General features: G+C 42.4%; 1 protein-coding gene across 1 annotated transcript in view; it reads left to right on the top strand.

Annotated features, from left to right (window-relative positions):
* Positions 1 to 17,188, top strand: part of ARL8B (ADP ribosylation factor like GTPase 8B) — a 361,003-nt gene that overhangs the window by 251,363 nt on the left and 92,452 nt on the right. The window contains exon 3 of the mRNA XM_044078018.1: positions 5,401 to 5,474. Within this exon, the coding sequence (XP_043933953.1) occupies positions 5,401 to 5,474 (74 nt within the window). The remainder of the gene's footprint in view (positions 1 to 5,400; positions 5,475 to 17,188) is intronic.

Here is a 17,188-nt window from a genome sequence, read left to right on the forward strand (position 1 = left end):
TGCAGAGGACTCTATTCCCTCTGCTCCCCCCCAGAGGTTTTCTCTTTTGGTGAAACCCTGCATACTCTTAGGGAGCACTTTCGCTGGGAAAGCCAGGTTTACTCTGATTCTAAAAAGAGGCTTAGGGATTTCTTACTCCTGCCCCAGCACAGGCCTTTAGCCATCTCTCCTGTACTAGACATTGTTGATGATGCCTTTTCTGATTCTAGCTTGGCCCCTGACTCTCTACCTCCTGCTCCCAGAAAACCTGATAGATATTACAGGATTCCTGACTCTCTCAAGTTCATTTTTAAAAATCCTACTGCAGATCCTGAGACCATTTCTCAGGGACCCAAGGGCATCAAGGCTACTACTGCCAAAAATCCTACCCCCTCTGATAGAGACTCCGGAGCGCTGGATAGATGGGGTGAGAAAGTACACTTCTGCAACTTTGGCCATTAGGGCCTTTAAACTGCCAGTTTCATATGTTAAAGTATCAGCAGCATATCACTGGATTACTTGAACAGAAAATGATGATTCCTTACTGTGCTGAAAGTAAGGATTTACAGGATTTAATGCATTCTGTTCAACAGGTTGGAAAGCATACTTTGCAATGTGGTTTTGATTCACTAGAGGCATCTTGCAGGGCTGCTGTCACTGGGTCTGTGCCTAGAAGGCATGCTTGGCTTAAGGAGCAATCTTTGCCAGATCATGTTGAAGCTAAATTGCTGGATGCTCCCTTAAATCAGGACCGCCTGTTTGGCAACAAAGCAGAAGTTGTTCTTAAAAAGATGGAGGAACAAGCTAAATCTATGCAAACTGTTAAAGATTTCCTACAAGTACAACCTCCAAGATTTAGTAGGCATTGGCCGTCTAAGAATTGGTCTTTTCCTGCCTCTTCCAGGCCTTCTCAGTCCAAACCCAGAACCAGCAGAACACCCAGGCTTCAGTCCCAGGGTACGCACAGGACTAAACAGTGGGAGGCTCCCACTTCCAAATCGGGGAGTAGTAAGACTCCATCCAATGGTAAACCGTCTCAGTGACTTAACTTTAAAACCTACAAGCACTTCTCAACTGACTGCTCCTTTAGGGGGAAAGATTGCACTGCAGGCAAAAAAATGGGAACTAATTACCCAAGACAAATGGGTTTTAAATATAGTTTCCCAAGGATACAGATTTCACTTGCACACATTACCAACCTCAAACTGTTGGCCAGATCTACCCCAAAATCAGTGGGCAGTGGCTCAAAAGCAAGTACTCTGTCAAGCATAAAGGCTATTCAAACTGTACCAGAAGAGGAAAAGGGACAAGGTTTCTACTCGAGACTTTTCCTGGTACCCAGAAAAGACAACTCTTGGTGTCCTGTCCTGGACCTTTCTATATTAAACACCTTTTTGGTGATTCCAAAATTCAAGATGCTAACTCTTCACGAGCTACTTCCTATGCTAGGCAAAGATGCCTGGTTGGCAGCATTGGATTTAAAAGAAGCCTACCTGCACATCCCAATCAGGGAATCTTGCAGAAGATGCCTATGCTTCAAAGCAGGCTACATGCACCGTCAGTTCTCTGCACTGCCCTTTGGCTTATCTACTGCGCCCAGGGTATTCACAAAGTGCCTACCTCCAATCATTGCATTTTGCATGCAAAGAAATATTCAAATATACCCATACCTGGACTATTGTCTAATTCAGGCAGAAAGCCAGGACATACTTTTGAATCATCTGGCATTTGTACAAAAGGTGCTAACTTGTCTGGGGTACACCATAAACGAAAAGAAATCACATCTTGTACCCTGACAACAAATCATATTCCTGGGAGCAAACTTGAACACAACTTCCCAGATGGCTTTCCTCACTCCAGAGAAACAGATTAATTTGACAACTTCTTCAAACTAATGGCCATAAAAGCCCTGCTATCTGCAAGGCAAATACTGCAAGCCTTGGGGTTCATAGCCTCCTGCATTCTACTAATTCTATATGCAAGACTATAACTGCAATGATATTTAAAAAGCCTATGGTGTCAACATTCTCAGGATCTAGAAGCAATGATCCCTATCATACCTTGCCTACAGTTAAGAGTTCCTTTGGTGGGTAGAAGCCTGCCACCAAAACAAAGGACTACCATCCACTCTACCCCCTGCCGCCCAACCCTAACAACAGACGCATCATGGGGGGCTCACCTGGCAGGGAAGTGCATTCAGAGCAAGTGGAACCCAAGTCAAATGCACCTGCATATCAATCAAAAATAAATGTTGGCTGTACAGAATGCTCTGACAGCCTTCAAGGACCACATTCTTCCAGGACAATTAATGGTAAGGACGGACAACACCACTATTATGTGGTACATAAACAAGCAGGGAGGTACCCGTTTTTACCCCCTCTGCAGACTAGCCATGGCTCTGTGGAACACGGCCTTGAACTACCAAGTGCATCTACAGGCTCAATTCCTGCCAGGAAAACTAAATACACTGGCAGATGAACTCAGAAGAAATCTCATGGACCCACACGAGTGGAAACTGGAGCCAAAGATTTTCAACATGTTGATAAACAAATGTGGGGAGCCCAGATATAGACCTGTTTGCCCTCCCCCCAGAACCACCAATTGGACAAATTCTGCACAAGGACTCCCCACAAACAAGCTTGGAAAGTGGATGCTCTGTCCTTCAGCTAGAAAACTCTATCAGTTTATGCCTTTCTTCCTCTGCCTCTCCTCTCCAAATTACTACTAAAGATCAAACAGGACAAACCAAGGACGATACTGATTGCACCAGACTGGGCACGCCAACACTGGTACCCTCTTGCGCAGTTTCACTGCTGGCTCCATGGCACCTGCCTCAGACCCCTACCCTGCTGTCACAGCAGGAGAGTCAGATTCTGCACCCTCAGCTTCAAACCCTGACCCTGGCAGCCTGGCTAATTTCCTAATCTCTCCATTACCATCCTCGGTAAACAAGTGTTGGATGTCATTTTGGAGGCATGGAGGCCTAGTACTAGAAAATCTTATGCTGAAAAATGGAAAAGATTCTGTGCCTGGAACCAAACTCAAGGGATGGGCACAGCAGCGCCCAATTTACCTCAGATTCTTTATTACTTAACTGAGATGCTTCACGAGGGCCTTTCTTTTTCCTCCATCAAAATTCACATTCAGCACATTACAACACAGAACCAGACCTCTTCTCTCATCCACTGCTCAAGCAGTTCCTCAAAGGGGCCAAAAACTTAAGACCACCCAGAAGAGCCCCAACTCCAGCCTGGGACCTTAACTTTGTGTTGGAAAAACTCACTCTTCCTCCTTTTGAGCCACTTGCAAGTGCAGAGTTAAAATTTAAACAGCCTTCCTTTTAGCAATTACTTCAGCAAGAAGGGTATCTGAACTACAGGCCCTTATGGCAGTGGAGCCTTTAATAATCTTTCATGCGGACAGGTTGTCCCTCAGGACCAATCCCTCCTTCATGCCCAAGGTGGTATCCAGTGTGGCTCTTAATCAGTCCATTCTTTAGCCAACTTTCTTTTCTAATCCACAGAACAAAGGGGAAAGGATACTGCACTCCATAGATGTGCACAGACAACTTGGATTTTACTTGGACAGGACTAAACCTCAAAGGAAATCTGAACTGCTGGTGGCATTTGCTGCAGGGGCAGAGGGGAAGGCTTATTTCAAAGCAAACCATTTCTAAATGGATAGGCCATTGCATTCATTTCTATCAGCACCATGGAAAATCTATCCCACAGGGGATTAGACCCTATTCAACCAGGGCTGCATATACCTCTGCAGCCTTTCTCAGAGGTGTACCTACCAGAGACATCCTAGAAGCTGCTATCTGGAGTTCTGTACATACTTTAACCAAGCATTACCATTTACCAATTTTCTCTAAATCCAGAACTGATTTTGCCACTGCAGTCTTTCCAGGGCCTTATAGCTGGTCCTAATGCTATCTAAATTCCTCCTCCCATCCTTAGCTTTGGGAATCTAGCCAAATGTGATGACTGCAACAGTGAAACACGAGGAACATAGTACAGTTGTGTACATTAACATCTACATTTATGGTAAGAGTGTATTCACTGTTGCAGTCCTGGTTACTCCCCCTCCATCCGCCTTGCCTTTTTTTTGGCTATATCTCTACTCTACTTTACTATGCTCAAAAGCTTTTTGGTGTATTTGCTTTTTTGTTGGAGGCATAACGTTGTATATTTATAGATTTTATGGCTTCCCATTAGGGGGGCACATGACATCTGGGGCAAGAAAAGCTGATGTAATGGTGTCAGCTGCATGTTTTATACCCCTGACGTCACTGAAGAAGGGACAGCAACCGATGCAGGACCCAAGACTTTGTTAATCAAGCCGACTGAGGGCTACTGCAAGCAGATAACCCAAATATGATGACTGCAACAATGAATACACTCGAACATCTACATTTATGGTAAGTGTACACAACTGTACTTTTGCAGTGCCCCCCCCTCCAGAAGAACCTATTGCACTCCCTTCCAGGGGGCTGGTTTAAACTGTCTGACCCGGTGATCTGTAAAACATAATGGAGTTAAATTAGTTTCTTTGTGTGATGTTGCCTTACTTGATACCCACCACCAGCCCCACCCAGGGATGTAGCCAGAAATATTTTATATTCTGAAACCTTGGTGTTGAGCCTTCATCTATCTTAACATTGTTGACCTTCTACACTTCAGATATTTGCAATCATTTTCATCATTATCCTTAAAACCACAACAAGGTTATTTTTAAAATATACATGGCACTGCACTTTAGACATGGTTGTAATAGTCCTAAGCCGAGTCATATTTCTGAGGGATGTATAGAAAAAAAAAATGTACTGGGCTGAGTACACTGCATATGTCTAACCACACTGTTGCTTCCATCTAGGCATTGCATGCAGTGGATCCAGTTAGGTTTTCACATCCTGATCAGGTAGGTAGTTGTGACAGCTGCAAAGGAGCACATAATGATCGTAGACTTATGAAAGGTGAACAGACAGTTGAAAACTGTCATCTTCCCACCACCACCCAGCCATTAAGTACATGGTTCAGACGGTGTTCAAGCCAGAATAATCAGTAGTTTGAACATCCTGCTTACTTTAGGCTAGCAAGCGTAGTATAATATTAGGAAATTACAAACAGCTAAACATTTTTAGCCTAGACCTAAAATGTCTTCTAGGATGTCTGTGTTCCTTTTAACTTTTTCATTTCCAATTTCATAATCTGTAAGTTATGAACCACAGGTTGATTTGAAAACTATGTAGCTAGTGTTTCTGTTTTAGTCCCAAAAATGCATTTATATAATGCCATACTACTCTTTTATGCAAGCAATCAATTATTTACTTGTGTTGCAATTTTAAATGAAACCTTGTAAATGATTATATGATAAATATGATTATATTTGTAACGTGCTGCATTTTTGTATCCTTTTTAGATCTGGGATATAGGAGGGCAGCCAAGGTTCAGAAGTATGTGGGAGCGATACTGCAGAGGGGTCAATGCTATTGTGTAAGTACATTTATGTTCAGAGGCGATGCAGTCCTTTTAAAAGTTACAGCTTTCTAAACTTTTTTGAATAGGCAGGTGTAATAATTTGCTGATTTGAAATTTCCTTTAAAAGGTTTTCTTTCTTTTTAGTGGAGTTCAGCTGTAACTGTTGCACTTTAGCTTGAAATAATATTTCTGTATTAATCCCCCTAGATGTTAATCATTCCCACTGCTTCTAACATTTGCTTTTAGGCTGTATGGGGGATTTCCTCCATAGGAAACTGCTGGACAGTTCCCCACCAAATGCACGCATGCACACACAGGCTATTGAGTGCAGAGTTCCCTCCTTTGGATTAGCCAGTTAGTGAAGATTTCTTTAGTACTTTATTGCCATCTTGAGAAGAAGCATCTTGGGCTTCACAGGAGCAACATTGGGGAACCCCTTCTACAGAACTTATTGCCATCTTAACAAAACCAATGTTTTCTGATTAAAAGTTGTATTTTCACTTTAAGAAACCAGTATTTTTTTTCTAAATATCAGAAGTTTCCTGTCAAGGAGTACTAGTTTTAGCTGTTTGTGTCAGTTTAATTGAGGCTATTTTTGTGAAAATTTCTCTGTTTGTGTAAAATTTTACAGAGCATTTTACTGTGGGGACTGCAGGAGTCTTAGTGTAATGTTTATGCTCACTTCATGAGAACCTACCTGCCATATTGCTTTCTGTCAGTGTGTTGAAAGTGCAGTTGTCTAAATTCTTACCAATAACTGTAGGTGTCCTTTGCCTTCACTGCTGCAGTATTCTTAGCATAGGGATTCCCTGCCATGGAAGCCTGACATCTGGCCCGCTTACCAAAGACTACTGTTGCTTTAAGGTATGGTAAACATCACCCAACTCTCCTTGCATAGTGTAGGGCATAAAGGTGACGTTCAGGCCTACCATAATTGGAACTGATTGCCCCAGTAGGAACACCAGTCCAGGGAACCCAAGAGGTAATCTGTACATCCTGGAAGGTAAAGCACTAGGGGGATGAAAGGAAGGAGCAAATACAGCAGCGGTGAAGGCAAGGAGTTACACAACTGTACTATGTCCTTACATTCACTGCTACAGTATTTCTCATATGGGAGAGTGCCAAAGCTCAAGAGGAAAATTGGGACTGGGAAGGAGCAGAAGATATGCCTAAAATGCCATGAAGAATGGCACTAGGAAAACCAGCCATAGCTCTAGAGATACCATCCAACTTGTACTTGGTAAAGGTATACACAGAAGTCCGTGTAGCTGCTTCAAGAATAGAATTGGTATCTGAGCCCTTGAAAAGAACACCAGAAGAAACCACAGCTCTAGTAGAATGAGCCTTAACTGAAGACTCTTGTCATAAAAAGTTTAACAAAAGCAAATAGCCCTAGAAATTCAAGAAGTAGTAGTTTGTTTGGATACAGCAAGTCCCAAAGATTTAGGATGAAAAGAAATAACTGATCAGATTTTGTAATAGCATTAGTCTTATCCAAATTAAACCCTAAGTTGCCTATGCACATCCAAAGTATGTAACACCCTCACTGTCAGATTGCAGCGGGGGGGGAGTAGGCAGATTTAGTAGACCAAGTGATGGCTCATTTAACCACCTTAGGCATAAAAGGGTTAGTGCGCAAGGGTACCCTGTCCTCATGTAAGATCAAAAAAAGGAGGACATGCCGTAAGGGCCCGCAACTCAAACTCCCGTCTGGTAAAAGTAAGAGCTAACAAAAGAACAGTCCTCCAGGAACAATGTTGCAAGGAAGCTGAAGCAGCAGGCTCAAAAGAAGCCGGAGTCAGCTTTTCAAAAACAATACTAGGATCCCAGGTAGGAGGAGCTGGGTTCCTGGGAGGTCTAATATTAAGGATGTCTTTAAGAAAGTGTTTCACCTCAAATACAAAAGCTACAGGAGGAGAGAGAGGCAGACAAGTAGAGATGGGTGATAAGTGGGCCTTAGTAGAAGAACAGGCCAAAGCAGCATTGAGCAGCTCATACAAGTACGAGAGAACCAAAGGAACATCCACAGTAAGTGTGTCCAGGTTACAAGAGAGACACCAAATAGAAAACCTCTTCCATTTTGATAAGTAGGATTTCCTAGTAGTAGGATTCCTAGGCTCCTGCAGGACTTGCAGTGCATCCTCTGGAAAAAGGTGTCTGAGGAATCTAAATCCCGTCATCCACAGTGTCAGTTGAAGAGTGGACAGGTGGGGATGGATGGGATCCCTTGACTTGTGTGATTAGATCCACCCTGTGAAGTAACTTGTGACTGCCCCTGGCTAGATGCAGAAGTAGAGGGAACCAGTGTTGTTATGGAGAAAAGGGAGTGACCAACAAGATTTGGGGAGCATCCTGTTAAATTTTGAACAGAATTTCGGAATGAGAGGAAGAGGAGGGAATGCATAAAGAAACATCCCCTTCCAAGAAAATGAGAGGTCGTCCACCTTCCACACCAGATGATTGGGACTCTGGCACAAAACAGAGCAAGTTGTCTATTTAGAGTGAAGGCAAATTAGTTCCACTCCAGGAGTACCTCACTGGTGGATAATGTCCAGAAATGCATCCCTGTGATGCATCCATTCGTGGGACTGAGTTAAGAAACTGCTCAGAGTGTCTGCCCCAGTGTTCCAATTGGAAGGGATGTAAACTGCCTGAAGAGTGACTTGATAGCAAGATCCCATACCAGAAGTGCCGACTGGCAAAGAAAAGATCTTGTTCCTTCATATTTGTTGATGCACTGTATCACTGTAGCATCATCTGTGAAACACCTTGTGAGAGGCACTTGAGAGAAGAGAGGATGAAAGGCCTGAAGAACCGGAAGAGGAGCCCTCATCTCTTTGATGTGCTGCTCCTGCCGACGAGGTGACCACGCCCCCTGTACCTTCAGGGAAACAAATATCACTCTCCCCATCCCATGTCTGAAGTTCCTATGAACAATTCCTGAAAGGGAAGAGGGGATGAAAAGGGATCCCTGGATTTGGAGACAACTGCTGAATCTACCGTGGAGTTCCTGTCTGAGACGAGGAGCAAGAGGAACTACAAAATCTGGAGGATGTGCATGTTGATGCCACCTAACTTCAGAAACCACTGAATCTTTCTCATGTGAGCTCTGGGTTTCATGGCATCCAGCATTCCGATTACTCCCGCTGGCCAAACTTCACATGAGAAAGCTTCAGCGGTTTCTATGTTGATGCCAGCTAACTTCAGAAACCATTGAAACTTTCTCATGTGAGGTTTGGCCAGCGGGAGTAATTGGAATGGTAGATGCCTTGAAACCCAGAGCTCTCAAACTCCCTGGCGGTAATGGAAGCCAGAGGAAGAAGAGAGCGAAGGAAATAAATGAGTTGAGGCTTTTATAGGGGCAGAGGTGTAAGCATTGGCACCATTTGAATCCTGCAACCCAGAACAACATGATCTTGAGGAGTCAGGAAGACTTTTTGAAATTTATAGTGAACCCCAGGCTCTGTAGAAGGGAAATGCCAAAATGAAGATTTTGCAAAAGGGTCTCTGAAGAGGATGCCTGAATCGGCATGTCATCTAAGAAACATTTGGATCCCTTGAAACCTGCAAAAAAAAACAATTCATAGGTTCATAGATTAGTACTACACCAACTGCCCTTGTGGGCCATTTTAAGCCTAGCCAATTACCCTATGTGAGAATCAAACCCTGCACCTTGTGTCTCCAAGGTAAGCACCTTAAACATTATGCCATCCTCCCACCCTTAGTAGGAGCAAGGCATTTGGTGAACCCCTTTGGGGCAGTAGAAAGATTAAAGGGCAAAACAGAGAACTGAAAATGCTAGGCAGCAACAAGGAGATGCAAAAACTTCCTGAAGAGAGTATGGATTGGAATATGGAGATAAACATTGTTAAGATCCAGAGGTACCATATTGGCCTGAGGGAGCAAGAGAGGAAACAGATCAGCTGTAGAAGAGGCATCTTCTGCATCATAACTACATTCAATAGAATGATCGACTTGAAGTTCTTGGCAAGGAAAGAACAGACATTTTTGGAAAATCAGAAGTTGACAGGCCTGAGAAAGAAGAGCCAGCACATACCTAGATTCCCTTCACAAGCTTGAAGTTTCTAAACTTCGAACTGCAAATGGTCGAGACCATAAGATCGAAGTTTTGAAATTTTGAATGGAGATTGCCGTGCAGTGCAGAACAGGACATTTACAGTTTTCCTCATTGTAGTGCAATCTCAGAGTTGGTATATTTAGTAGAGGGTGTGAGCAGTGCAGGGGGGCTTGCCACCCCCCTGTAAAAACGTAAACTTTTTTTTTTTTTTTTACAATTTCAAAGTTTCAAAACTCCGATCTTATGGTCTTGACCATTTGCAGTTTGTTTAAAGTTTTGAAACTTCGAGCTTGTGAAGTAGGTCCATCTAGACATACATGGGTCTGGTAATTAACAGCCCTAAACGTTAGGGTAGCAGAAGTGTAAACCTTCTTCCCCAGACTTTCCCTAGTTCTACTGGCCTTGTCAGAAGGTAATAACTTGGGCGAAGAAAGCAATTGAGACTGCTTATCAGAGGCTGCAGACACTACAGTGGGGTCAGCAGCAGGATATTTATGTAGAAAATAATCCTCAAGCACCCTATAAAACCTGTCAGGCTTCTTGGGAGCAGGGGGCAGTGAATTAGTCGAGAATCAGACACGTGAGAGGCATTGGAAAAAGCCTCTAGCAAAACAGGTTTAGGAGATTCCAGCAGAACACATCCCCAAAAGAAATTTCCTCAAAAAGAATATCAGGACTAATAGATTCCTCCTGCTCTAACCCATAGTCCAAAGGAAAAGGAATTTGAGCAGAATGTCAGGGATTCATCATCAGAATCTCACTCATCCTCTGTAGAATCCTGTTCTCTAGGCCTTTTAAGGAGAGTAGACGACCAAGGAGGAGCAGGAACCAAAACCCCGTGAGGAGGCTTAAGGACATTTAAAGCAGTAAATAGCCCTGAGTGAAGGCCTGCTACTCACTTTGTGGATCTCTAGGAGTAAAAACATGTTTAATTTGTTTTTTTTTTTTTTTAATAAAACATCCCTTACAAAAAACCTGAGAAGGCTCAGTAGTAGGAGCTTCTTCCCCAACTAAAATCTGAGGAACTCCCTTAGATCTCTTGGAAAAAATCAACCATGGTTCCCCATGAATGTTTAAGACAGATGCATGCAAAAGCTCTTTGGATGTGCCATCCAGATCCTCACTGGCCTCCAACATGGTCGTAGCAGACCAATTCAATAACACAGCCGGGCGAGCCTCTGGGTTTGTAACAACCTCAGGAGGAACACCTGGCAGAGGCTGGACAGAGGAAGATTCTGGTCATACCCATTTCACCTTCTTCCCTAACGGCAGACCCTTGGGTTGGGAGATTCCTTCCATTGTATCTTTAGAGAGAAGCTTAAGAAGCTGGTTTTCAAAATGCAAGGAGAATGAGGATGGTCTACTGTGAAGGGTTTTTGGGACAAATGCCTGAAAAATTGAACAAGACATATGGTCATGAGATGCTCCTAGGCAAAAAGACTTATCGTGGAGGTCTTTATGGAGAATCAGTCTCTCACACTGCCATTTACCCTTCCTGGATGACATTAACCTCAAGAAGCAAAAAAAAAAAAAAAGGGTAAGAAAAAACAAAAACCCCAATGGGGTACTTTCAGCAAACAGGCGTAGGTAGTCACTGGAGAATGAAAATGCTTTGAACTGGTGAAAATGGATGCAGATAAACAGACCAAAGGTAAAAATATCCATTCAGACTGGCGGCAAAGTCGTTCTGTTTATGGTAGACCTGAATATCATCTTTATGCCCTGCACTACTCAAGGAGTGTTTGGGTGCCATTTTGGCATACCTTAAAGCAACAGTAGTCTTTGGTAGACTGGCCTGATGTTGTGCTTCCACAGTAGGGAATCCAATATGTTAAGAGTACTGCAGCAGTAAATGTAAAGATATGTATTTAAACAGGGTACTGACAAGGAATTTGTTCTGTTTGTACTTTTTTTTTGTCTGTGTGTGAAGGGAATTAGTAAAAGTGAGTCTGTGTACTGTTTGTGATCACACTGACAACTTGCCTTCTGTGACTGACTTGCTCCAGCAACACTTAGCACTTTTGTTCTCTCTCCCTCTGTGGCAGCATGGATAATTACTCCTGTCCTGCTTCTCCTGTTGTACTTACTATTTCCAAGGAGCTGTGAACAGATGAAGTTCTGAGGACTTGTATCCATATGGGATTATCCCGGCTACAACCATTTTTAAAGTCCCCGGACTTGTCCCTCCCTGTGTGATTTGACTCTTTCCCTTATCTGACCCTTGGACTCTGTTTTTGGGTCTGAGCGAATTTCTGGGTTTGCCTACCTTGGATCTGAAGGTCTTTACCTATTCAACTCTGACAGTCTCTCTGACTTGGTCAACTGTAACTCTGATGGGTCTGAGCCAAGAGATCTGCACCAGTGTCATGGGGTTATCATAGTCTCCAGTTCTGTCTGAACAATCCCTTCCCCTCAGCACTTTAGCTCTGGAAAGCTCATCTTTGGAGCTGTGTCAAATGGGTTCTTGAGGTCAGGCCCTGTCAGGATGCTTGGATCCAACAGAGATGGTTTTGGGATCTCCCAGTTTTGGCTTTTGAAGCCTTTGAACATGTGTTCTGTGTCTGTTGGGCAGACTTTCCTTCCCTGGTCTGATCTGTCCTTGCCTTCCAAAGAACCCTTCAGGTCCTTATCCCTCACTTTCCATCCCATCAGAACAGTCTGTCCCCTTTGAAGTATTGAGACAGTTTATGTGGTGGACTAGCCCATCTGCTTTGGAGTCTCTTCCACTGGAGAGAGTTATTGCGTGTCTTTGTACAAGATGTGGCATGTGGACTGCACACAGGAGTCTCTTGCAAGGAAGGGTTTTGTTCAGGGGGTTCCCCAAATTCCCCCATGAGGATGTCTGCTTTAAGATTCTTAGGCTTCTCAGACAAAAATGGGGCAAGTCCACCAACACCCCCCTGCCAGGAGTAATCCATATTCCTTGAGGCTTTTGGTGCTGGCCCATATAGCTCTTAGGTGGTCGTCATTGTGTATTGTTACTGTTATGCAAGAAGTCCAGAATTTCCTGACATGAACAAAAACTAAGAGAAATTAGAGGAAAGAAAAGTACTTGTTTTAGAGATACTGCAGAGAAATTCAAATGCAAATTTGTGTTCATTAATACAACAGATTCATGAATAAAAATGTATAGACCAAGAAATCATCCGTTTGGAGAAAGTGACTGAGGAAGTGCGAAAATATAAAGAAAAAAATCTAAAGATTTTTAAAAGGTATAAAAAAGAAAAATGGACATGGGAAAAATGAGAGAGACGTGATGCTGAGCAATATTTATGCAAAGGAGAAAGCCAAATTAATGCAACAAAGCAGCTCTGAAAATATTCAAAGAAAAATAGAGGCAATGCACCCCAATATGAAAAATTTCATAATACAAAAAGATAAGATTACAAAGGGTGAATGTGGAAAAAAAACAGCTGAAGTTATGGAATATCTGTGAAGTGAAGGTTGTGGTGTAAGAAGTCTAACACAGAGTATGTCGCAGCATAATGGAGCAGTGAGTCACCCAAATAAGGAGAAACATGAGCAGCTGGTAACATCTGAAGAAATGTGGACATGGGAGAGAGAAATTTATGGTGCAATATTTATTCAAAGGAGAAAGCAAAATTAATTGATACAAAAAAGCAGTACCAAAGATACTTTAGCATGAATACATGCAAAGACATCCAGATATGGAAAATGTTACAGTACAATAAGAAAAGAGGGGAAAATAGAAAACAGGATTAGTAATGGAGGTGTTAAAGAAATAGAATCTGAAGTTATGGATTACCTGTGAACCTGCAAAGTGAAGGATTTATTGTTTAGAAAATAACTCTGATAACATCATAGCATGATACTATAATAAATCCCCAAATTAGAGAAGCCAGGGGAGTGGGAAGCATCTGGTCAGTTGCCATATGAAGATACTTTGGAGCCTTCAGTAGGAAACCAGAACAAAAATTCAGTTGGAGTTGCACAGCAAGGGAAGGAACAGGAAACTGCAGCAACTCCACAGTCCGTGTTGAAGAGTGATAGGCCATTGAGTACCCATATAAAAGAACAACCAATGGCCGGGAGAAACTGAAGAGAATATGGCACAGGATGATTTTCTGCAACTTTAGAATGCCCATAGGAAACGGAGAACAAAAAATGTGCCCTTAATTTAGAAGAAAGTGATCTAAGGTAAGAATTGCTTGCTTTTTTGTAGAGATGGATAGACAATATTAAGAGCAATGAAAGAAATGGACTACAGAAAGTCGTAAGACTGAAAATGTTAGAAGCTTGATGAAAACAAATGAACGCAGTAAGACTGTTCATAGAAAGTCAACTGATATAAGTAAGTAGAATATATTACTGTGCAGCTAAATGAATAAGTCTTAACCATAAAAACACCAGAGCAGTAAGGGAAAGGTAGGGGAGAAATCAGTTGCCATCAAATGGAGAAAACTATAAAGCAATTAAGAAATGTTGCTGTTAGACTACAGAAGCGGGAAGAGATCAGCAAAAATACTCTGACATTATAAAAGCAATGCACAGTATCAAAACAGACCAGGATCTGTCGTCCACTATTGCAGATAAAAAAAGTTATAGATTTCAAGCACAGGCAGAAAAGTTTAGAAAATGTGTAGGTAAATATAAAGGAAAAGTACAAAATAAGCAATTTATTGATGACACAAGTTTTGTAGAGAATTGGGAAACCAGGCAAAAGTAGTAGAAAGCCCCAAAACAAAAGAAAGTAAACACATTTGGAGAAATCTCTGAAGATCCTGTAGAACATAGCAAAGATGTTGAATGGTTAGAAGACGTAAAAGAAAGAATAAGAAGTTCAGATGTACAGGATATAAAATGGGATGAAGTAACGTTCAGAGAAATTGAAACAAAATTTAAGGAAAGCTCCTAATTGGAAAACCCAAGGGCCAGATGCAGTACTTAACTTGTGGCTAAAAGTATTCACATCTATGTGAAGATTTATCCATGAGAAAGCACTAATATGCTCACCCTGAACAAATGCCAACCTGGTTAACCGGGAAAAGAGTACTCTTAAGAGTGATTCTGCAGGATATCCTAAAAAACTGTAGGCCGATAATGTATAAACTATACACTGGAATTGGTGTGGACTGAATTTAGTCATTTTAGCAGAAAACAAAATCATGGCAATAGAACAAAAGGATAACAGTCATATGGAACAAAGGATACTTTGTTGATAAATAGTCCTAATGTAGAATTGTAAAAGGGGGGCAAAGCTAAGTATGGCATGGATAGACTACAGAAGAAGCATTTGACAGCATCCCATATTCATGGTAAAGAGTGTTTACAAATGTATAAGATAACCCTACATTGATTTATTACATTAGTGGCCATGAAACTGGCATATCATTTTGCAGCTAAGCTATGATGGAGGACAAATTATTATCGCGGGGATAAAAATTCAGAGAGGATGACTGTGTCACTCCTGCTCTTTTTGTCTTGCCCTTAACCCTTTAAGCTGTCTTAGTAGATTAGATCATGGCTACAGATTGGCTTCCAGAAAACAACCAATCTTCTTGTGTATGATTTAAAACTGAATAGTAGCTCAGATGAGGACTGAAAACACAACTTCACATGGTCAAAACTTTCTCAGATAGTAGAATGTCATTTAGTCTTGATAAATGTGCAAAAATGACCTTTAAAGCAGGAAATTTGCAGTACCAAGAAAATGGCAGTCTCTGTCAGGAATGTGATATAAAATAACTTGAGCAAGAGGGAGTGTAAATATTTTGGGAATTGATGATCAACAGTAAAGCATGAACAAATGTGAATAAAACTTAGGAAGGAATATTTTTGAAGACTACTGAAAACAGAGCTGACATTTACAAAGAAAGTCCAGTCTATAAACCAGTTTGCTGTTCTAACTTAAATGTTCATCGTGTTTCACTGTTGCAGTCATTACACTTTGGTGTTGTCCTGATGGCAGGCTACCCACAGTCGGCCTGAATTCCAAAGTCCTGGTCCAGCGTCGGTTGCTATCGCCTCTTCCCTGACGTCAGTGCGCCAGGGGTATAAAAGATGCAGCCGACACCATTTTCTTCAGTCTTTCTTGCCGCGCGGTGCCCGAAGCAAAAGCAGTTCGCAAGTGCCAGTCTGCCGACTCCTGAGATTTTCGAAATTCAGATCCAAATTCTTCAATAAAGCTAAGTACCCCGTTGGGGAAACTTTTTTTCTTGCTCCAGACCGATGTCAGAAAAAGTTAACAATTGTATTTTTTATGGGAAGCAAGTACCTCATAAGGATTTTCATTCTTACTGTGTTCCTTGCCTAGGCCCTGACCACAATGTTGCTAGCTGTCAGTTTTGTGCAAGATTTAACCAACGCACTACGCGTCTGTACGATTTTGCCTTTCATTACTTTGGCCGAAGGTTTAATTATATAATGCCGTTGGAACAGCCGACGACCGGAGTTTATAAAAAGCGCAAGGAAAAGGAAAGGTACAGGCATCCGAGGTCCAAAACCGACGAGGCTTCCGCTAGGCCAGTCGCCAGTTCTCAGTGAGGCGCTTTTGCAGCCCCTGACACCCACTACCTTAGAGCAACAGGCCGCTTCCAACTCCCACGTGGAGACAACTAGGCCTCTGGATACTCAAGGTATTGGAAACTCTGACACTATTCCCTCAGATGGGTCCGGAGAAGCTGACATCTGCTTCTGAGGGTGTTTTCAGACCTACACAGTTATATGTCAAGCCAACCTCAGCTTCCAAGGCAAAGACTAAAACAGCTTTAAAGACAAAGAAACAAGTACAGCATTCTCCTGGACAGACTTCCATGAATAAGAAACAGATGCTTAAAATGGCCGAAGACCTAATTACTTTGATCAGGGGGTACCCATCCCCCTCCTGCTAAGAGGCCTAGGCAAGACACAGAAAAGGATTCTTCTGATCAGGTTTCCATTTCCTCTGATTCCTCTTCAGAACAGGGATACTCTTTTCCTCCCTATGAGGATTCTGATGCTGAAGAATCTATTCCTTCAGCCTCTCCTCCTGAGGATTATTCTTTTGGGGAAGCCTTGCATACCATGAGGGAGCATTTTCACTGGGAGAGCCAAGATTACTCAGAATCTAAGAAAAGGCTCAGAGACTTTCTTTTACTGCCTCAGCACAGACCTCTTGCTATTCCACTTGTTCTAGACATTGTAGATGTATTTTCAGAGTGCGGCCTGTCTCCTGACTCTCTACTCCCTGCACCGGTTAAGCCAGACAGGTACTACAGGATTCCAGATTCTCATAAATTTCTATATAAAAACCCTGCTGCTGACCCAGAAACTATATCTCTGGGTCCCAAAGAGGTCAAGGCTTCCACTGCAAAAAACCCTGTCCCCTCTGATAGGGATTCTAGGGCACTGGACAGATGGGGAAAAAGTTTATACTTCTGCTACCTTGGCTATAAGGGCTTTAAATTGTCAATTTCACATGCTTAATATCAGCAATACTTAATGTCACTGCTAAAACAGAAAACTTATTTTGTTCACCTGCAAGCCCAATTCCTGCCAGGAAAGATAAATACTCTGGCAGACGAACTAAGCAGAAACCTCATGGATCCCCGTGAGTAGAAACTGGATCCACAAGTCTTTAGCATGATAACAAGGAAATGGGGATGCCCAGACATAGATCTATTCGCATCCCCTCACAACTGCCAGCTACAGA

This window comes from Protopterus annectens, chromosome 7.part0, assembly GCF_019279795.1.
Source record: "Protopterus annectens isolate FY-2018-M chromosome 7.part0, PAN1.0, whole genome shotgun sequence".
Taxonomy (NCBI): Eukaryota; Metazoa; Chordata; order Ceratodontiformes; family Protopteridae; genus Protopterus; species Protopterus annectens.